The following is a 23,635-nucleotide window of genomic DNA, read 5'->3' on the forward strand; positions in this document are numbered from 1 at the left end:
TTTTTTAGTTTTTTTGTTTTTAGTTTAATTTAGTTCAATTTAGCACACATCACTCAATCCATATATGAGTCGTCTATTATCAAAGGTGGCAATCTGTGCATTTGGACAAAAAAATGTTATTGATATCTCAATGCAGATTGATTTGAATATAATCGTCTCCTTCAAAGAATACGGCTCAAAACCTGCATTAAATAAAGGTTAATAGTTAACCTGTTATTTATCTAAGATGTCGTTCCGAAGAGTTTTGTGACTGCCAATGGAATACAAAGTCAATAATTCGTTTTTTTGATTTACCAATAATTGTTCAAAAGTCAGATTGCCGGCTTTGATAATAGTCGACTAATATAATATATACAAATTAAGCTTGTGTTATCGTTCGATTAAAAACATTTTCTTGTTTGTTCGGTAGTTCTCGCTCGAAAGAATGTGTTTCAATAATATAAATTATTTATAATTATCAATTAATGTACTTATAATATTATTAAAACAATGTCTTGTAAATTATGATTGTTTGATCGTGGATGTTTATATGTACGGTTCATGTACTTAAACGTTTTTAGATTGAACGCGTAAAATTACTCTCTTTTCTGAACTGTAAAACACATTTTTTAAATAGCAAAGTCTTACACTGTGCTTAACGAACATATCTACTTATAATATTTTAAAGAAAATACTTATTTGAATTAAAGTCGTATTACGGAGAGTGGTATAATCCTAGTTTAAAAGAGTTAGTGTTATTACAATCCGTGGAGTCTGCAGCGCTTATAGCCAGTAGATGTTTTTGAAGGATTAAAAGGAACTGGCCCTGCATAGTTAGTGCAGCTTAATTGCAGCGAAACATCAGATACTTGGAAACGGTAAGGCTATGAAGATTTAAAGTTACTTTAAATGAGGTACAACTTTATTTCAGGAAAAGCGTGTAGAACGTTTCGTACGTTTGCTTTTTTCTTACAATTTCATTATTTTACTAAAGGAAACTGTTTTGACGTGCGAGCAAAGAAAATACAGAGGCACATAACATAGGTAATTTATAGCGTGATTCGGGTAAATGTGCGCGGGTAGTATAAGTCGTTAAATTGCGTCACGTCTGCAAATAAAAAACCCGTTTTAGCAAACAGACAACCCATGTACAGATTTACCGTCCCATGTGAGTCCGCGAAACAAAAGACCAACGTGCCACGTAAACGGTTTTTAAATGTTTCCTTTTACCTTAATTTAATATATTATGTCTGTTTAAATACAACGAAAATGTTTGTTCTTTTTCGCTTTCAAAATATTCTAACACTGCCCTTATATTTTTCATATTTCTCACTCTATTATTCTCTATTTCTCTCTATCACTCTGTTATTCTATATTCTCTATTTCTCAATTCTATTTGTATTTATTTCATTATTATTTAAGTTTAGGAGAAATTATTCTATTCTATCATATTAGGAGAAATATATGTCCATAATAATAATTATAATAGCAATAATAAGTTCTAGTACATATTCTTTATAGAAAAATAACAGCGTAATTGTAATTGTAATACTTTTGAACGGCACTGTAAATATTTAGCTGAAAAAGGAAAAAATATAGTTAAGCTTCCAGAGTATATGCTGTGTTGGTCCTTGGAGTCAGTGTAGCAGTGAAGCTGATATTGCAGTCCCCTTTGGCGCCCTTACAGATTGTCAATTTTGCAGATTAACTTTTGTTGCATACTGCACCGTGTTTAGCACATCAAAGGTTTAATGAAATTTAATTAAATTAGCCACTTTGTATGCATGATAAAGTGAATAGATAGAGAAACTCACTATGCCTTGCTGTTATGTTCGTCTTTATTAAATTTTCATTATGTGATAGATTGATGATTGTTTAATATTATTAATATAGACAAAAACAAACGTAGAGTTAGTGAACGTTGACTTATTTATATAATATATCGCAAGAATATTCTTTAATAATTGTTCTCTGAATTTTATTATAAAAATGTTCAGAGCGACATATCTCCGTAATCCAAAGGTGTTTGTATGTGTATGTGCATTTAATTTACCTTAAGAATTGTCTTTGTTTCTTAGCCACTTTCAAACTCTGAAGTAATCTGTGATCAAGCTGTAAGAGCCAGCCCTCTTTTAGGGATGTAACAGTGTTCTTGAAAGAAACATAGTTAGTTTCGTAGAGGTTAGGTGGATTTTTCAATTGATCAGTTTGTAAAGCAGTGTGTATTTATATTGAATTGACAAATTAGGAATTGAACTGCTGCACTCAAGTAGAATTATGGCTGCAACATCACCTGGATCTCTATTAGAATTTAATTCTTTCAATGATTTGGTTTTCTCATGTTTTTCTCTATAAAGATTATTTCAAGTAACTTAGGATAGTTGTTATTGAGGAGACTTCAATATCAGAATTCATTTTTTGACGGCAATAAGCTTTTTCAGCTGCTTAACACAAGAAGTAGCCTTTCTTTGTAGTAACAAACAGTTTGGAGCTTTGTGGCTCCGTACGGGTTGGTGCCACAAATTATTTCTATCTGCTGCAAAGAATTGCGTGTCCACCAAAATTTTTTACAATACCTTCGTACTTTACTGTCCTACGCGATTTATTCGTTTTGTCAATGTAAATTGCTTGATTCTATGCATAGTCAAATTTGCTGGATTACACCAGCTACAAACAAATTACATATTAAAAGGTGTACATAACGGATCTACACTGTTATTGATTCAATGTAAGCACATCCCTAGCAATCAGTCCACAAGTTAAAAAGAGAAATATCTTGCAGAAAATTCGAAGTGAGCGGAGAATTTTGCCGGAAGGCCACCGGAAGCGGCTGCCGCAATCGAAGGGAAAAGTAGCTCGCGCTGGAGAGCTTTGACCGTTCATTCGTACATCTCTCTAAGGAGTTTTATGTTCGTTTTTAACGACAGGGACGCGTATGTCGTAATTAATTTATTCCGATATGGGCTTCCAGTACAATTAAATAATGCAACACATTAATGTTTATTTAACAGACCCTGAAAATTATTTTAGCATATTTTGAGCATACACAAAGATTATTTTAAAAGTGCATATAATACTTTTAAAGAGCTACAAAGCCACCGATCCTCTATTCATATCAGATTCAATTATTAGTAGATGTAATTTAAATAAAACATTTTATTTTATACTATAGAGATACGAAAAGAAAACACAAATTTGGTTTAAATCTTATAGTTCGGATAAGCATATATTTCAAAAGGGAACGATTTGTGAGAACGTAGCTTGACTTTAATTATGATGTAATATTACACCTGATGTTTTGAAATCCGGATAGAGATGTTGACGGATTTGACGGCAGGAGGCGCTGGCTCGTGCAGATTCCAATTTAGCGTCAAACGGGACGAGACGCGGGCACGAAATCTCACCCTTGCCGCCACCTGTCCCACCCACACCTAAGCAGCCAGGCTCCGACGGTTCATTATGCAGCCGCCCACGCCGCACGCCAATCACATAGCACCGCTGCGATATTGCCGTCTGACTAGGGATTTCAACGATGTTTGTCGATTATTCGGAATCTTCACAGGTTATGTGTCTAAAATTACGCAGGGTATTACGCACAATTACATGGTATAAGTATACAATGTTTTTAAGCTATCTATATATTAATACGTAAAGCAAAAACTTTGTACCCGTTTCTACGAAAATTGTGCAGACGGAGGAGTATGAAATTTCCCACACTTAGAGAGAATAAAGAGAAGGAGTGCAGACTGCTAATATTTCTTTAAAATTATGCATAAAAAATACATTAAATCAATAATAAAAACATTACACACACTACCATGTATTTGACACACGCACGCATACATACTATTTGTTTATTGTCAAACTTTTCTTATTGCATATAGTCTGTGATCAAACTGAGAATATATTAAATATTGTTTGTCTTTATTATTATTTGTCTAAAGTGTACATAGTCTTGGCGAAATCTGTGATTAAATAGAATCATAATAGTATACAAACTTATAATTTCAATTAGTTATTATAGTCGAATTTCGACTACTGAGGGACCACTAGTTTGTATAAATCTGACAATATCGTCCTTTTCATCTCAAGCTTTAATCTCGCGCTTAGAAAAGTAATAAAAGAGATGTTTAATTATGTTCAGGACTGGCGAAAATCAAAGACAATAAATACTATTACATACTTCGTTACATTTTTACATCATTTCGTTCTTAAAATTTTAATTGTCAATTTTATTTGATACGTTAAAATATTGGTCTTGCGTCGATACAATTCAAACATTGTACACCTCTAACAATATTACCTGCGCCTGCTATAAAGAAATAATCCGAACGAGACGTCATTGTGTTGCACGGCCGACAGGAATTCCCGTGACTGTACTGCTGGTACCTACCCACACTGTCTTGCTTCCACGGTCGGTCAAGACGGCACCAATTTTTTTTAATGTTCGTCACTAGCACGACTCGGCTACGTTGAATGTAAATGCAGTGAGAACCATGACGCGTATCTGATATGTTATTTCCGTTGTTCTGGGATAGTGCAATGCCCCGGAAATTTAAGTTTTATTACAATACTGGTTAGGTATTTCGAGACTAGTTAAATTAAACTTAAATGCTACAGTTGTAATGCTTGATTATTATGAGGGCAAGTATATTTTGCAAAAGTACTGGAGTTACTTCATTTCTTGATTTTGTTTTGGTTTATTTACGTTAAACTGTTGGTGCGGCATTTATATTATGAGCCTAGTTATGACTGTCCGAGCTTGTCAAGTCACGAAAACCAAACTAACTATTGATATGACCATGCTTTTTTACAATAAATAAATTTTTTCTTACACTATTTTTAATTCATATTTATTAAAATTTATTTTCTATTTTTTGGTTGGATTTTCTCTAAAAGCGTATTTTGTTAGTTTTTTTAACACATTTAGGTATGTAATAGATGTTTTAAAATCTGATTATTTTCTAAGGCGACAAGTACCTACATCTATTGTTTTAATGTAACTATCAGTTTATTTATATATAGTAGTTTAGATTTTTTATTTACGTCATTTATTATTTTGTCACATTAGTAGTGTGAGTCAACTAAATTTCAAAGAAACTACAATGTCTGGCTGGAGATGTGTAATACATTTTGTCTGAGATTGGAGCGTCATCCGTTATACCTAAATATTATTTTTTGTTATATTAAATAAAAAAGTCATGAATTAATCAATAACAGTTTATTTTACATTTACATAATTATATGTATATTCTAATATACAGAAAATATCCGACATGCGTTTGTTATGGGATGTAATTTATTATTTTGGTATTATAAAAACGATACTGAATGGTTTCCGACTAAATACTTAAAAATAAGGTAAAGGATGCCGATGTGCAGGTGGAACAATTTAAGTTTTACAGGTTAAGTCCACATATATAGTGAAATAAGAACAGAGAAATATAATATAACGTAAGAATTGAATGTGTTGATATCTTAAATCAAAATCTAAGGTAGGTAATTGATACAATTAATGTGATTTCTTATCGGTAATGCTTTAGTGGTATTTTTATGTACCTAAGGTGTTCAATTAAAATTTGTTTGTAATTTTACATTATTGATGAAAAGGTTTTTCCAAAAAATATGTTGATCGGAAACAAAGTTTAATCGAAAATATAATAATTCATTGATCCAATGCGTTAATATATTACAAAATAATAATAAAAAGTTTAAGAACATGTTCATAGATGTACCTATCTATTTAGTGAGTCTGTCACAAAACAACAGCTGTTGATTGTGAGCGGCCATTTTGAAAAGAACGGCTAAGTCCAATTTCACAGTTTTGTTGCTCCTTCGTAGCCTGCTTAAACTTTGAGGTAGTTTTAACTCCGAAAGAGAGTTTATCTATTATTGAAATTACGAATTGATCGCCAGTGATCGCTTAAACTTTTGATTTTGGCTTAAACTACAGTTGATGTTACGAGCCTAAGGCTATTGCATTTTTATCTTTCTTGCGTGGGACATTTAAAGTTCGCGCCATGCCCATAGTTTGGGTCGAGCAGCTATCATTTACAGTGTAACACGTATGATATCATTATAAACAGGATGTATTTACCATGTTAGGATACAGTGCTTTAGATTAAGAATTACAAGGTTTGTCGTCAACCGAGTCTCTGTAGTGAGTGGGAGTACATCATTCAGCATGCAGGGATGTCACTAGATATATTAAAATTCAAACTTTAACATTTATCTTTTTTTTTTCCACATTTATGTGCATACACATAACATTTAGTTTTCAACTTCTGTTTAATCTAAATATTAAACTAATTTAAAAATACCTTAAATATGCTTCGTAAATTTATTATCTAGTTTGATTTTTCAGGGATATCAATATATACGTACCTAGAAAATGCAAAAAAATAACTTTTATTTAAAAATCCACTGCGTAGGTATTTCATTCCAAAAAAGGTTTAGAATACTTAATTGTTATTAAGAGGTCGTTAGTAGTGCTCGAAGAGCATTGGAGTGACAGCAACCCTAACCGCAGCAGACATTCCAACACAATTTCCCTTTTAGCTCGGACTCTGTGGCCAGTATTTATCAATGGCATGATCTCACGGTCCGGGCCCACAAATGTAGGTAAGTTTATTTATTTATTTTAACATTTTACGAAAACAACGACTCCAAACCTGTCACCCAGGAAACATTTATTGCGCTTTATTTTATTTAAGCAGTTTGAATAAACCCAATTATCTGCACATTTTTTATTTCAATACGTTTCTCAAGTAGGTAGGTACTATTTGAATCATCGTTAATAAAAATAAGTATATTTAAGCTTATTTGAGTTAATCAAATAAAAAAATTAAGAATAATTCGTGGAAGTACATTTTAGGAACTGACACTGTGAATTGCAGTATTTATTTAATGTATTCCAAGTATTAAAACGGAATCTGGATTTCAATATTTATTCTAAAAATAAGTTTTAGTTTTAAAAATATGCAGATTATTGAACAGTTAAACTAGTACTACGTCATAAAAATATTTTTCAAATACTACTTACAAGCATATACTTGTTAGGTGACTTTGTATAGGTTGGCTTTGTATACGAATAGCTACCTAGAAATTAAAGGTGGGCTTAGTAAAAGATACACTGCTACGAACAGATAATGGAAAACTAGTATTGCGGTAGGCAGCGGCTTGGCTCTGCCCTTGGCATTGCTCAAGTCCATGGACGACGGTAACCACTCACCATCAGGTGGGCCATATGCTCGTCTGCCTACAAAGGCAATAAAAAAAAAAAATTAGTAACTTTACTAGTGTAAATTAATAGTAGTTATAGGAAGACGGAACAGCCACCTACACATACATATCTTCTGATTAATACCTGGAAAGCCTACTGAATCGTGTAATTATCATGTGAGATCTTCGAACCATCAGAAGGTATAATTCATATACTTAATTAATACAAATATGTTCTATGATAATTATGATTTTAACATGTGAGTCAACTATTATCAAAGCCGGCAATCTGACTTTTGGACAATGATTGGTAAATCAGAAAAACGAATTATTGACTTTGTATTCCATTGGCAGTCACGAAACTCTTCGGAACGACATCTTAGATAAATAACAGGTTAACTATTAACCTTTATTTAATGCAGGTTTTGAACCGTATTCTTTGAAGGAGACGATTATATTCAAATCAATCTGTATTGACATATCAATAAATTTTTTTTGTCCAAATGCACAGATTGCCACCTTTGATAATAGACGACTCATGTCTGTCAATGAACATACATATTAACCTTATTCATCGTATATGGGTAAAAGTTTGAATTAAACGAATACCTAGTAACATAGAAGCATAGTTGTTAGTATACCTACGGGTTACACTGAATTATTCTGTGCTTACACTTTACGAATGAGTGAGCAATTCAGATAGCAGCACGAGAATTTCATTGTGTGCGACATCCTGTCTCCCGTGCGACAAATTTGTGTTTGTGTTGTTATATACGTATATACGAGCACGGACACACAGGCACTCGTAGCGACGTGTACTAACCTGTCGATTCAACCTTGTTCCTTCGTTGCCGCCTGGTTTATCGTTATGTAAACGAGTTTTTGTGACGATATCACTGAGTCATAGCAATATTAAGAAAATCGACAAATGTGTTAAAATGTTGAACAATAATATTATGTTTCCTTTATAAAACAGAACATTTTAAAACTCACTGCCCTCAATAGGTACCTACCAAAGCTTATAATTTTAAATAATGCGTCTAGTGATGTTTGCGCAGGTAGCTAGCCCACTGATTTTCTCGCCGGATCTTTTTAGTGGGTCACGTTTCCGATCCGGTGGTAGATTCTGCGAAGCACTGCTCTTGCTAGGGTTCGTGTTAGCAAATTCTCTCAGGTTGATCCCGTGAACTTACCTATCCATCAGGGCCTCTTATTATCGCTGGTAGCGAATAGGTATGGAAAAAAATAGGAGATAGCTCCCCGAAACACTACTTAGAAGAATATTAATCATTAAATTTAGAAGTGTTTATATTTACGCCATCAAAACTGTAATTAAATAACTGTATGGGCAGTAATGGGCACCCCTTCCGTAATCGTCACGCGCGCTCAAGTTGCATATACAAAGTGAGCATTGATAAACTTTTATAACTGGGCAAACTAAATAAATATAAATATCATTGAAAAATAATACACAATTAATGATAAAATTCAGATATACAAAATTGGACACGCTAGAAAAAAACAGCTATACAAAATCAAACAATTTAATTAAGGGAAGAAAAACGACAATATAGATATTTGCACACACGATGGGACAGACAATTTAAGAAAATATTCCGTCATATAATTAAATCTGTGCAATCCGATAATACCGAGCGACAATCTGCTACGAGCTCCCTCCCGTGAACATCATTATAATCTCAAAAGAATTATATTTATGGGAGGCTAAATACCTATTTAATACATATTTTCGATTATACAAATATTATATAGTGCTTCAACTACTATTAAAAAGACGCACGGGGATATAAAAACTAGGAAATAAAACTTTTATTTAAATATATCGAAACAATATGGCAAAAAAATTAACTATATTTGCTGAAATAATTTTAATAAAAACTACCATATTGACACAAATTTTAACACAATTAAGTAGGTAAGTATGTCAGGCTTAATTTTTTTTATTTGTTTTTGTTACTGTTTAGCTTACGACGTGTATCATGTATATAACAATAATAATGAAAATATTATTTCTCACAACAAAAAATTCGTCGTTCTCGATTCTGTAAATTTTAGTGTTGGAAGTATATTTGTTCTTTTTGTGAATTTTTTACAAAATTCATTAATTATTTCTCAAAAAGGTATGCTGTCTTTAATTTAGTGATTGGACCAGAAACTAACTACGAACTTTTATTTTCATTAGCAGACTTAAATTATCTACTACAAATACTAATATAATCACAAAAAAAAACGATTTATGAAACTTTAAAATAGTTTGGGTAAAGCTTTACAAAAGTACTTTTAGTAGAAATCAACAAAAAGCCGGAAGCCAATGTGGGGTTATAAATACGTGAGGTGATGCGAAGGATGTTGGTTTTGTGTCCCCCTTCGCTGGTTCTGCGTACGAAGTCTCACCGTGCCGGCGCTTTTGTTCACAATGAGAACGGCAAACAGTCGTGATGTTGGACTTGGTGCCTGCTAAAATATAAAGATACGCCAGAACGCTTTGTAATATTAAAATTGACTTGAAAATCAGCTTCGACATTTCGACATAACAAACACCCAAAAAAGGAAGCTGACGTTGGTATCAAAATATTAGATTTAAGATACAATTATTATTGATCCGGTTTATATTAGGAAGAAACATATAATATAATTAAGGAAAGCGCGTTTTCTTTACTTAATATTTACGTACGTAATAATTACGTAATACATTAATTTTTATCTCTATTATTTAATTTTTAAGCGTATTGATTCGGTAAAATATATTTTTTAAAGAACCAGAGAAGCCTTGTCGATTTATTTTGTTATATTTCCACATACTTGTCATCATTGTTAAATGGTTATATACAAGGTTAATATACAAGTATGAGCTTGAAGAAATACGCTTAGAAAAATAAAGATTAAGTTCCCATGAAATGCCTTTACATTCGCGTAATGAATTTCGACCACAGCATTCATGGCAGTATTACTAAAAAGTAATTGTCGCTTTACAAAAAAAATTATCGAAATATCACTACCAAATTTGAATCTAAACATTTCTAGGACGATATCTGAAAGCAGAGAAAATCTGGAAAGTGATCGAGACGCGTAAAGTCAATGAACAGAAAAGAATGAATTGAGCTCAAAATGGCTTTTGGATAATCGGGTTGAGAGATTGGAAACTGTCTTTGCTTAATATCGCCGGCCACCGGCGGCGGGAAGGTAATGGAGTCAGGATATTCAATGACGTCGAAAATGTTCTTCGGATCCTTATTCGAATACTTGCCAACAACTTTTTTATTAGATTAAAGTTCGGTGAAATTATTCTGACTAATTTTCAGATATACTGGTATTATTTTTTAATGTACATTGATCATATTTATCTCTTCAAATATATATTATATAGCACGTTGAGATTTTTAGAGCGAAGATGCATTACAATCAAGTATGCAGTCATTTAATTTTAGATAAAATTTAATTAAATTAACGTACGATTTAACTTGAACTGGCGCTGATTTTAAGATGATGTTTTCATTGTGTTCTTTTCCTTACTTAATACTACGGGGTCTAGTGGGAGTCAATAGGTTTCTTAAAAACATTTGGCATTCGAGGTTTGCGTTTACTCGTTCTTATCTCATACTAGCGACCTGCCCTCGCTTCGCTTCGGAAACATTAAAACACACATGAAACAAAAAAAAAAAAAAATTAAAAAAAGTAGCCTATGTTCATCAGGGACAATGTCGGCTTCTAATGGAAAAAGAATTTTTCAAATCGGTCCAGTAGTTTCGGAGCCTATTCGAAACAAACAAACAAACAAATCTTTCCTCTTTATAATATTAGTATAGACATGTGTTTCTACTACTCATAACAGAAGAAAATTCTAGCTTGGGGCCTATGAATGTGAAATGTTTAGTTATTTATCTATTAAAGAATGTTTTTTCATGCATAAATTCAAGTTTTCAGTTGCCCTAATTTTATTCATGTCTATCATTAACCTATTGCAATAAATATTATATGGACGGAAACTTGCTATAAAACCTTTGAAGTAATTATATTATATCTTTGATAGTGAAAGGTATGAAAATCATAGTGTTTGAAAGTTAGGAAGCTCGAAAATTGAAAAAATATATAGGACTTGGATTGGATTGGTGTAAAAAAAAAGAGGTTTTGTTTCTTGATTTGAATTAGGTTAATAAAACTGGCTTAAGATTAAACTTCAAATTATTGTTTTAAATCAAACGACATCTTCATAACCTAACAGATCAAGTCAACAGTGAATATACAGGTTACCGGTTTTATATTTCTACCTCTAATATTTTTGTTGGTGAAATTACCTTTTAGCGAAATAAAATAGATTTATTTTGACTTCAAGTAAGTACGAAGGTAAGCAAAATACTTATTCCCTCGGGATCTCGGATGCTGAAAGTCAGATGTTGTACAATAAAAACATAGCCTAAAATTTCTGTACGCGAATTGTTCGAGCCACTTTATTATAACAGATATTTTGTCGGTAGGAATATCTTTCGTGTTATTATAAGCTTTTATTCTTGAGAATAATAATCGCTTATCGTGTAATTTATTTTGTTCAATAATTACCGTCGCCAACACACGAATTATTAGGCTAAATAGACAAATGAGTCGAATATTATCAAAGCCGGCAATGTGACTTTTGGAGAATTATTGGTAAATCAGAAAAACGAATTATTGACTTTGTATTCCATTGGCAGTCACAAAACTCTTCTGAACGACATCTTAGATAAATAACAGGTTAAGTATTAACCTTTATTTAATGCAGGTTTTGAACCGTATTCTTTGAAGGAGACGATTATATTCAAATCAATCTGTATTGACATATCAATAACATTTTTTTTTCCGAATGCACAGATTGCCACCTTTGATAATAGACGACTCAAATGTAAAATGGAGATTACTGGACATAAACGTGATGATTCGGAACATTTGATTTTTGAAGTGATCCTAAGGTGAATACCACCATCCTTTAAACCTTTAAACATGTAAAGGAGAGTAAGACTTTTTCGCGTTAGATACACGCAACGAGGTCTGGTTACGGATTTTTAAGCTTTTTTTTTTATTTTTTTTATTGCTTAGATCTATTGCCTAATTGATTTTCATCTGATGTTTTGAATTCGCTTGACACGACTTTTCCAAGTCAAGAACATTCTAATGACATGCAATTTTTATTTTTATGGATCGTTACATTGTATATAATGTGACAAGGACGATATGTGCAAATAAAAGCGCGTATGTCTTATATTATTTTTAGTACACGAGAAGACAGGTTTTCCGTAAATTTATAACAATAAGATTAACACTAAAGTGGTTTAAGTATTCTTTCCCTAAAAGCTCACAATATACATACATAATGGTTATGTAACATGCATTACAGTGGTGGCTCTGTCAGTTGGTCGTAAGGACCATAAAGTTAGATATTAAATTGACTAATAATCAGAATTTTAATTGTGTTTTCTGACATAGCCGTTGAAGTTTATTGAATCACATATTTTATATTTTTGTAAAAGGGATTCTTATTAGGCGAAGTCTGAAGCGGGGTAGCAAATTAGAAATAACTCCGAGATTGCGTTATGCGCAATCCCTGAAAAAGGTTTAGGTGAATGTTTCTAGTAATGGCCTGCTTAGGTACGACGGTGTATATACCACCCTATTTATATATCTGTGCGTGAAAAGGTTTCCTATTCGAATTGAAATTACTTTCTCTCAATAACAATACCCTATTTCAGTTTTGTACTTCCCATATTTCTCTCAACAATACTAATGTCTCTACGTTTCTTTATATAATATAAATAATAGAAATAATATAATAATAGGTATTTACCTATGAATTTGCCGTTTTATAATACAGGTCATTTAAAACGTAATTTATGTATGGCTGGTAATAAATTTGAAATTTAAATCAAATTTATTTAAAAAATATGTAATATTATTTTCATATTCAGTCACTTGTTTATTGATTACTATATTTGTATCTTTTACCTCAATATGGACACGATAAAAATACGAGTAATTACGGAATAGGAGTTCCGTCACGGTAGCAATGCCGCACGAATGGCTCACAACATTTATGACATGTACAGAGTGTCACTGTCAGCGAACGCATGACTTTTAATGGTTTGAACTCTTCCGACACATATACTTTTTGATCTAAATAATGAACCCCGTGGTTGCCCGAAAACTAAACTGAACAACGATAAATCAAAGGCGATAGTGGAAACTGTCGATACTCAATCTACCGCTGAGCTAGCAGCAGCTTTCTACGTATTCTAGTATCAAAACAATATTGATCCATTTACGTTAAATTATCAAGGTAAAGAAACTTCGTCGGTGCCGCACGAACTGAACGGCCTGCAGCACGATGAATGCGTTACGGTGCTAAACAGACACAGAAACGGAGGGATTTTGAACGATGATCAATATCATTTTCGTAAGCTGTTACAGTCAATGGAAGCCACTCTCCGTCTACCACTGGCATTAATTGATATTATTTTATGTATTTCATTATTGCGATGATTTTTAAATTAAAACTTTCAGTGCCTGGATGCAACCTGTATACACGTTTGTCTACCTTATAATTAGGCTTAATAACATCTCAGTCAAATCCCAAAACTATTTAGCGATTCAGTCAGACTAATAATTTTAAACTATGATTTGAAACTAGAATTGTCCTATTTCGTCATGTAAAGGTCAAAATACAAATAAACAATTGGCTTTTGATTTAGTCAACATTCAGGTGTATTTGTAGTTAAGATTGAATGCTTATTTTAAAACAATAGAAAATTTATAGTTAGGTATTAAATCCAAAAAGGTATCATGATGGAAAAATATAGTTAGGAAAATAATGTTTTCAGCCCACATGACGACGATTAGTCGGTTGTGTGACCATGTGTAATCTTATCAAGCAATGCGACTATGCCAGTAGTGAAATGTCGTAGGCATTTACCGTAGGCATCATGTAGTACATACTTGTATACCACCACGTTAATAAAAATCAAAGTTTTTTATTTTTTATTTTTTTTTATTGCTTAGATGGGTGGACGAGCTCACAGCCCACCTGGTGTTAAGTGGTTACTGGAGCCCATAGACATCTACAACGTAAATGCGCCACCCACCATGAGATATAAGTTCTAAGGTCTCAGTATAGTTACAACGGCTACCCCACCCTTCGAACCGAAACGCATTACTGCTTCACGGCGGAAATAGGCGGGATGGTGGTACCTACCCGTGCGGACTCCTAAGAGGTCCTACCACCAGTGATTACGCAAATTATAATTTTGCGGGTTTGATTTTTATTACACTATGTTATTCCTTCACCGTGGAAGTCAATCGTGAACATTTGTTGAGTACATATTTCATTAGAAAAATTGGTACCCGCCTGCGGGATCCGAACACCGGTGCATCGCTACACACGAATGCACCGGACGTCTTATCCGTTAGGCCACGACGACTTCAATGTAATTGTAGTTTGTGTTCAGTTTGTGTAATTACTGGTGGTAGGGTGTATTGTTCAAGTGTAGCCCGCACCGGTAGGCGCTACCATCCTACTTTTTCCCTACATATTCGCTGGTAGCCTAAGATGCTATTCCAGCTACGCTCTGACGGGTAGGTGAGCACACAGACTCAACGTGAGAGAATTTGCTAACACTAGCCCTAGCAAGATCCGGGGGAAGGTATAGCGCGGCGCCATCAATGCGGGCTCTTGGGCCGTGGACCGAGGGAACCGGTCCGGCATCTGGGGGACGGCGGGATGGATGTAATATGCTCTGCGTAAACTCTGTCCTGCCGACTCAATAGCTCCGACTGGTTTCCCGTCCGGTCCGGGGTAGGGCGCTGGCTGTGAGCGGCAGGAGTTTTTAGTGAGGTTCAAGTCCCACATACCCCACCCGTCTTGCGGGTGGGTATCCGGCGATTTTCTCCTGTGGAAAAAAAGCCCTAGCAAGAGCAGTGCTTCGCAGAATCTAGTACCAGATCGGAATCGCGAACCATTGAGAAGATCCGGCGAGATACTCAGTGGACAGCCTCTGCTCTATTTATGCTGAAAAGCGTCATGCGTTTCGGTTAGAAGGGTCGGACAGCCGTCACCATTAGGACTTCGACTATGTCTCAAGTTGGGTGGTGGCGTTCACTTTGTGATATCTATAGGCTCTGATGGCTACTGAATATTAGATGAACCGTGAGCTCTTTTACTCATCTATGTAATTTAAAATACATACATATATGTATATTTTGGGAATTTTAGCGCTCCGAAAATTAAATTCCTTTATAACGTTTCAATATTTATTTCATATTCTTTCACACAAGTTATATAGATTTTTTTAAAAGTAAAATTTTAATTTTCCTTTTGTTCGTTATAATAAAAATTATTCCGTTTTTTTTTTTATTGCTTAGATGGGTGGACGAGCTGGTGTTAAGTGGTTAGTGGAGCCCATAGACATCTACAACGTACAAAGCGCCACCCACCTTGACATATAAGTTCTATAGTTACGTTATATAGTTAAGTTAGATTCGGCCCTCGGCCCGAAAAAAAAAATATCCGAAAGGTAAGGATTTGTTCGGTTTGGCTTGCGCTTTTAGCCTACGTTAGATAATATATAATAGAATACTCGAGTTAGACTGAATTTATAAGTTTCGTGTTTCGAGACTTAAGAAAAGTCATTTTTTACGAACAAATTTTTAGAAACATAATTTTTCGTTGCATTTCTGTGTTTCATTTTCATGTAAAATACTTTTCACTCACTCTTATATTTTACGTGTGCACGACCTTAGTAGTAAAGTGAAAAAAAAGAGTAGTTTAATGATATACAGGAATGGCAACAAATACATCTCATGTGTTAAAAATTTTCAAAGATGTTTGTGTTGTCTACCAATTATTTTTGATCTGTGGCAGTTTCTAAGAATCATTTATCTAAAAATAGGAAAAAAGGACCGATCAATGGCCAAACATTTCTTTTAAGTTAATGCTTTTAAAAAAGACCAGGTTCATATTTTGCTTTGACAGACATTGTTTCTAAATTTGCACTCTTATTATCTCATTAGTATTCTATGCTCTACGATTATTTATTTATTATTTACGAATTGGGCAGCTGACTAATAGTATGTTTCGCACAAATATAATTTAGTTGCGTTCATTGACCACCGGAACTTACTCATAATCATTAAATTGGGAGGGTCGTTTAACTGTTCATTATTACCGACGCTCAATGCTCATTAAGAAGCTTGAGAAAAAATGTACAGATGTGAATTTGGCGTAATTATCTAAGCGGCACGTTTTTTTATGACTATTAATTTGTGCATGAAACAAGTATTTTCAATTCAACTATCCATGTTTTATGAATTCAAAAAATGCACAAAAATTTTTAAATTTTGTTGCTTCTTATATAATTTAATAAACCCGACGAGGTTAAATTTGTATTAGCATGCTATGTTCAAATACGAGATCCACGATAAGATACGAGATAATACTTATATAATATAATAATATATCTAATAATTTTAAACATTCGGATTTGAATTAAAAAAAATCTCCATTTTTGCTGTTCTTGATGTATATACATATATGTTTTGCCATGAATTCAGTTTCGAAGTGTCTCACATGCATTAGTCACCGTGACTTTCCATATAAAACCACTTCTTAATTTAAGATAATATGCATATTTAACATGTTTTTGTTACATTTCAAAGAATCAAACTGCTTAATTACACTTTAGATTATGCCTTAATTTAAGTTTCATTTAGAGTATTTTAATAACATATCCTTTTAAAATTTGTTTTGAAATCGTACAGATGTTAAACGTCAAAACGATGTTTTTCAAAGATGTATCCTTTCTGTTATCAATATAAGTTATTTTGAGAAATCTAGAGACAGCTGTATTTGTAACTTACGCTTTTTATGTTTATTTGATGAAGAAAGTTTGGGAGGTCTTATCATATACACGAGTTTAGGATATAAATACTATATTACGTCATACATGAGTTTGTATTGGTATATGAAACTTAGTTATCCTTAGCATCTATTCACATATTACAATGAATAATCGGACAAATGTGCATGTTGTATACCTTCATATTAGAATGGTGCATACGTAGTCTAATTTCCCCTGATTTCATAAATATACGTACAGGTATAATATATTTAGGACCAACTCAACTCTACCCATTATTGTTAAAGTTTTAAGTTAGGTTTTAGTTATTGAAAATTATTAGGTTCTGAAGTAAAATTAGTTGTTGTCGACTTATTACTTTTAAGAGCCTCCCTTAGTTTTATTAAAAAGCTCTTTTATTAAGAAGCCTTAGCAGTGAGGAGAATGGGTGCGCTGGTGTAGCGTACGCTTCGTCAGCCGTCGTGCTCCACTAGCCAGGTGTAGCAAGAAACAGCTGACGACTGTTATATAATATGACACACGGTCGCATATGGCGAAGCGTGCCAGAGCAGGAATGCCCGTTCACCTTCCACATGCCCCATGCTCATTCATTAATTACTTAAAAAGGGATTTGAAGATTTCTAAATCTAAAATAAGGGTTTTTAATTTAAATTACGATCTAGCATTACTAAAAAGACCTGACCTGAATTGACCTTGGAATTCTAATTGATGATATTGTCTGATTTAATATAACGATAGTTTAACGTTTTAAATACGAATAAATATATAGTACTGTTTTCAAGATTGCAATGGGATAGGTACTGTGTAATGAGGGTAGAAAGAAATGTTTACATTAAAAAAAAAAACATTTTACAATTTAGTCTTAGTAATGTTGTTACCCGTTTGTTATAAGGATACCGTGTACCCTTTACGGCTTCTGTACATTTTGTGTACCACAATAGTTACTGAGACCTAGAAACTCTGAAGCTTGGATTATAAAATCCAGTTAATTTTGCTGTAATTTTCATAAGCATTGAGATAAGTTTGCTTTAGTATTTACAGCTTGATTGTCTGAGTTATTCTTGATAAGATTTTTGGTTAAATTTTACAAAATATCACACCCTAAACTAATATTTTCACAAAAGTATGAATGATTTTGTCATTCATTGTGACTCTGTATCCTGCTCCATTATTGTTACCTGTACCCTAGAAGCGTTTAGAGTTTACTATTATTAGCTTCTACCTGATATTCCGTCACGACGTGTTTCAAACAAAAAAATGTTTTGTAAAAGATTTAGAACAGTTTGTAACCCACAATGGATCGTGTATGTTGTTTGTTGCATCTCGAAGTGCAGACCCAATGCTTTGTTCCGTGCCAGGTATTTATGAATGAACGTGAGGGGCCGCCAAGTCGGATTATCGGCTGCGGTCACAGTCAGGTACGAAATTATACTTTTGGAATTCTTTCAATTGTACATACCGAGTGGGGCTACTCGGACGTTGAGGAGAGCCGCAAAGCGGGGCGAGGGGAGTCACTAACACGCATGCGTGCCCAACGCTTTTTACTGAGCCGATCAGACGATCCCTCCCTCTCAGTTTGTTCGGAGTCGTCTCGAGCGCACACCGTACCGTCATGTGTCGCTCGCCAACTTTCTCGAGTAGTGATGTGATTCGGTATCGAAATGTAAACGAAATGTATTAATGAATTTTGTATTTTTTTCTAGTGTAAATAAGTGAGCCATGGATCAGTACGGTGAGCTTTAGTGAACTAAAAGCGAGATCTACTGTGTTTCAATTGGATTTTATAAACATGAGGTGGTTAATAGTGACAATCAGTGTGATGTTATCAAAAACAATACTGGCTGGGGTAGCGCCTCCCGGTTCGTGTCCTGCTGTTTGTGCGTGCAAATGGAAAGGAGGCAAACAAACCGTGGAATGCGTAGATAGAGCTCTCATCACGGTACCAGAACCGGTGGATCCTGCCACGCAAGTACTTGACCTTTCAGGAAATAATCTCCAAATATTACCACAGGAGGCTTTTGCGAGAACTGGACTGGTTAATTTACAAAGAGTATATCTTCGAAGTTGTAACATTGGTCAGATACATGACAGAGCATTCAAAGGGTTGACAAATTTAGTGGAGTTAGATTTGTCGCAGAATTTATTGACACAGATTCCATCAAACAGTTTCAAAGATGCACCTTTTTTACGAGACCTCACCCTGGCTCAAAATCCGATATTAAAAGTTCATTCTGATGCTTTGACAAATCTTGGAAGCGTTATTAAACTAGATTTATCCAGATGCGAAATTAGAGATGTAGCTGCAGATGCATTTAGAAATTTACGTTCAATGGAATCACTTAAGCTTGATCATAACAGACTTCGAGAATTTCCATTGAATTCTATTGAAAAAATTGAAAAATTGAGAGCTATTGATTTATCGGATAATCCTTGGATATGTGATTGTCGGCTTCGTGACCTGAAAATATGGTTAGCCAAAAACAAAATGCTTTCAACTCCTAGTTGTTCTGCACCAGCAAGATTGACGGGTCGACCATTTTCAGAGTTAGCTATTGAAGAGTTTGCGTGTAAGCCCGAAATATTACCTATAAGTCGGCATATTGAAGCAAATGTGGGGGAAAATACCACGATAACTTGTAGAACTGAAGCTATACCAAGTGCAGTAATAAACTGGTACTGGAATGGTAGATTACTTCAAAATGGTAGTCATTTTAACTCCCATCAAAAAATATACATTTTCGAAGAAGGCGATGCAAAAAAGAGGTCAATATTGATTCTCACGAACACACAGGAATCCGATTCCAGTGAATTTTATTGCGTTGCCGAAAACAAGGGTGGTAACGCGGAAGCTAACTTTACAGTACACGTTACGCAAATTGCAGTCGGAATGGCGTCACTTGGTAATGCTCAGATTGCGAGTTTGGGAGCGGTATTGTTTTTAATAATCATCGCTGTTTGTTTGGCAACTCTAGCTACATTTCTGCGGCTTCGTACGACCCCTGTTTGTGATACTAAAACTCCTAACACATTGGATCGCGTGGTATCAGGAAACGAAGTTCATCCGTCAAATAATGACCGTCCGCAAGTAGCTGTACTGGCTAATAGACAGGAATCATCGAATTACCGTGATTCTAAATGTAATCCTGTGATGAAACCGCCAAGAGTGAATGATATACCATATACGACTAACCACTACGAGGGAAGAGGAAGCGTTGTGACTGCGAACGGACCTGTTGTGGTTTCACCGACGGTGTCCGCTTCGATCGACCCTGATCTTATCAACGACACAAGGCCGGATAGTGCTAATAGGCCAGGGAGCGGCGAGTACGCACGCGAGGCTTCTGATTCTTTATATCCATCTGGATTGTGGGATCAAGTTAAATTGAATCAGACAAATAATTTGTCTCGGGCTATAAGTTCAGCTATACCCACATACTATAACGACAGAACACCGATAATCGAGAATGGAAGTGTGAACGGTTCTCAGGAAGAGTTGGGCTATATGAGTCGAACCTTCCCACGATCTCATGCGCTTTCTGCCACAAATACAGTGGTATCCACAGATGCCCCTTACCCACCCGACTATGGCCTGCCAGTAGGAGGCGCGCGCACTCTCCGTGTGTGGCAGCGTGCACCCCCGGTTCTGCCTCCAGTGTCAGCGTTAAAACGCGTTCTTACAATCACCAGGCCGTCTGCAGATGACGGCTTTCAAGATGGCTGTGCTACAGACGTTTAAATATACTAAATCGTTTAAATGGATCTAAACAATATCAGTGTTGCGTATCGGCAAACGTTACTGTGTAAGAATTATCGTAAATGTGTATCTAAGTTAGAAGTCCTATACGTAAGACGTGTGTAATTGGTAACACACAGGTTATTAGTGTAATATTTTTTGTATGATATAATTTATTTAGATAAACACGGGAAGTTAAATTGGATCCCGAAGTGATGGATCCACGACTGATTAGTTGAAGAGTGTTAGTGTAAATTAATAAGTGATATTGGAATGGGTATCTACGGTATCTGATCGCCAAAAAAATAGTTTATAAATGTCATAAATATATTACGAGTATCTTGATTGTTGAAACTAAAATATGATGATGTTACATGAATAAGAAAGTGTTATGTATACTACTCAAACTGTATATTATAACGTACGTTTCGTCTCCAAAGATTATCAATTTACTTATTTATCCCCCAAGGTAACTAGAAAGCATTACTTCGTGTTGCTATGTGATGCACTATTAATGTTGTTCGATGTGCGATAACTAATGAGTGAATTTTATGTTAAAAAAATATAGCATTAATGTTGGAAAATAAAACAGGCGATTATCAAAAATAAATTGTTTCATTTTAATCTCCAAAATACATCATGACCTACTTACATGAATAAATTCAAAGACGTTATTGGCCCAATTAATTGGAATAGCCGGTAGAATAGCGAGGTAGAACTTTTGTTTTGGCATAAAATAATCTTTAACAGTGAATTGATTGTTCTGGAAATTCGATTTCAAGAAGAATAATCCAAAAATCTTTATTTAAGTTAACAGACACACAAGTGTCGCACAGACAAAAATCAACTATGTATAAAAGATTCAAGCGCTCCACCCACTGAAGAAAACCGGTTAGCGTTACTTCATTTCCGTTCAATTCACCTTTTTTTGTAGGTATAGAACCAAACCATAAACGGGTTCCTATTACGGGAATATTTTTAAAATTAACATTGTTAGGACGAAGTGTTTGTTTCAAAGACTTAAATGTGCATGAGATGTTAGCTTTTCTGAACAAACATTATTGTCATGTGACACAGAAACAATAGGGTATCAGGAAATATCGATCTAAATTAAACATTTGGAAAAACATTTGTTAATAAAAAACAAAACAAATATTAGCAAACTAGTAAAATTAACATTGTTAGGACGAGTGTTTGTTTCAAAGACTTAAATGTGCATGAGATGTTAACTTGTTTGAAAAAACATTGTCATGTGACACAGGAACCATAGGTTATCAGGAAATGTCGATCCGAACTAAACATTTGGAAAAACATTGGTTAAAAAAAAAAAAATTAGCAAACTAGACATAAATGGGAATCAGGAATTAGACCATATGAATGTTTATTCAAATATATAATGCCATCCTCAAGTGGTCCACCGTTGACTATAGTATTATAACACATTTTATTTTTGAACAGATTTAACACCCAGCCTGTTTTGCAATTACTATCTGTTGTGAAAACATACGAAATTGCATTAGCGACACGTGATTGAATGAAGTTGATCTCATGAATGAATCATGAAGCTTATTAATGAAACATGTGATTTTTTTCCATACTTTCAGATCTTATGTTTCTATGTATATTTAAATAAGTCCCTGGGGTTTCATATAATTACATATAATAAATACATATAACATTTTTTTGTGTATAACTTTATTATACACATATAGTCATAGATTTTCGAATGTGAGTTTCTAGGCAACGGTTCTTAATAATTATTTTTGCTTTTTTTAGATTTTCTGTGTAACTATTATAATGAAATTTGTAGAAAGTGATTCATAATAATAATAATAATATACACATATATACACGTTATTCGTGGACGACTTTTGGACGTACCTTGGTCTGGCTTATTTTCAAAACCACGATTTGTAAGAAATTATTATTTTACATACACATTAATAGTAATTATTATGAACACTACTCAAATCAAGTTTAGTAGGGCAACCATTTACTTTGTTTTGCTGGCACCGATGGTTGTTTTTACGCTTTCTTTTCACAGACGCCATACTTTCGCTTGCAATAAATGTTACTTTGTACGCACAATGAAAGCTCCGACACAGCAATCTTGATTGTTCACCAGAATATTACAATTGTGCACACATTTCGAATATCTTTTTAAAAGTTCATGGCTTCACATTCAGTGATAACATGTAAATGACTCGATGGTGCAGTATTTAACGGCCCTGACTGTTGCGTCGAGGGTCGTGATTTCAATTCCCTCGGTCGGGAAAACATTGTGTCATGAACAGGTTTGTTTGCTGTCTTTTGTTTTCTCTGGGTATTAATTATCTATTTATGTATATATTTAAACACGTATAAGTATGTTTATCAGTCTTTGGTACCCATAACACGGGGAATTCTAAATTGAGGCCGGATGATCATGCGTGATTTGCCCAGTTATTATTAGTATTATTATTATCACACTCTGATGTACTGTTTAGTAACGTACATTATAATCTAAATATAATCTATAATACGTACGTAAATGTAATCTATAATCTGGCTCTTGAATTACCGTCGGAGAAATTCGTGTATTTTGTATAAAAATATTCGCACGTTCCCTAGACGTACCTACGTTGATGCTAGAAACCTTTCCTGAGATGCCAACAACAACTTTGATACAAAGCAACAAAGTTTCAACTCAAAGTGAATAACCGTTTTTTTTTTTTTTTTTTTTTTTTTTTTTTTATTTTTTATGATTGAAAGTTTACTGGTGGCCCGAAGGCCTTTCCAGTTTCACCAGGACAGGTGGGCGAGCGAG

General features: G+C 34.1%; 1 protein-coding gene and 2 long non-coding RNA genes across 3 annotated transcripts; 2 read left to right on the forward strand and 1 right to left on the reverse strand.

The window, feature by feature from the left end:
- Positions 1 to 5,185: 5,185 nt before the first annotated feature.
- On the reverse strand, positions 5,186 to 13,267 carry LOC110385078 (uncharacterized). Its single transcript, XR_002430424.3, has 2 exons — positions 13,037 to 13,267; positions 5,186 to 9,678 (listed from the first exon to the last, which is right to left on the reverse strand). It is a non-coding gene; the product is annotated as an uncharacterized LOC110385078 (long non-coding RNA).
- Positions 11,369 to 13,766, forward strand: LOC134199858 (uncharacterized). The gene is made up of 2 exons (XR_009974508.1): positions 11,369 to 11,565; positions 13,526 to 13,766. It is a non-coding gene; the product is annotated as an uncharacterized LOC134199858 (long non-coding RNA).
- A 6,025-nt stretch (positions 13,767 to 19,791) lies between these two features.
- On the forward strand, positions 19,792 to 21,435 carry Noki (protein). Its single transcript, NM_001043818.1, is given in 1 exon segment — positions 19,792 to 21,435. A coding segment is annotated over 1 exon segment (849 nt). The 5' UTR covers positions 19,792 to 19,983; the 3' UTR covers positions 20,833 to 21,435.
- Positions 21,436 to 23,635: the final 2,200 nt, after the last annotated feature.

Source organism: Bombyx mori, chromosome 12 (genome assembly GCF_030269925.1).
Source record: "Bombyx mori chromosome 12, ASM3026992v2".
Taxonomy (NCBI): Eukaryota; Metazoa; Arthropoda; class Insecta; order Lepidoptera; family Bombycidae; genus Bombyx; species Bombyx mori.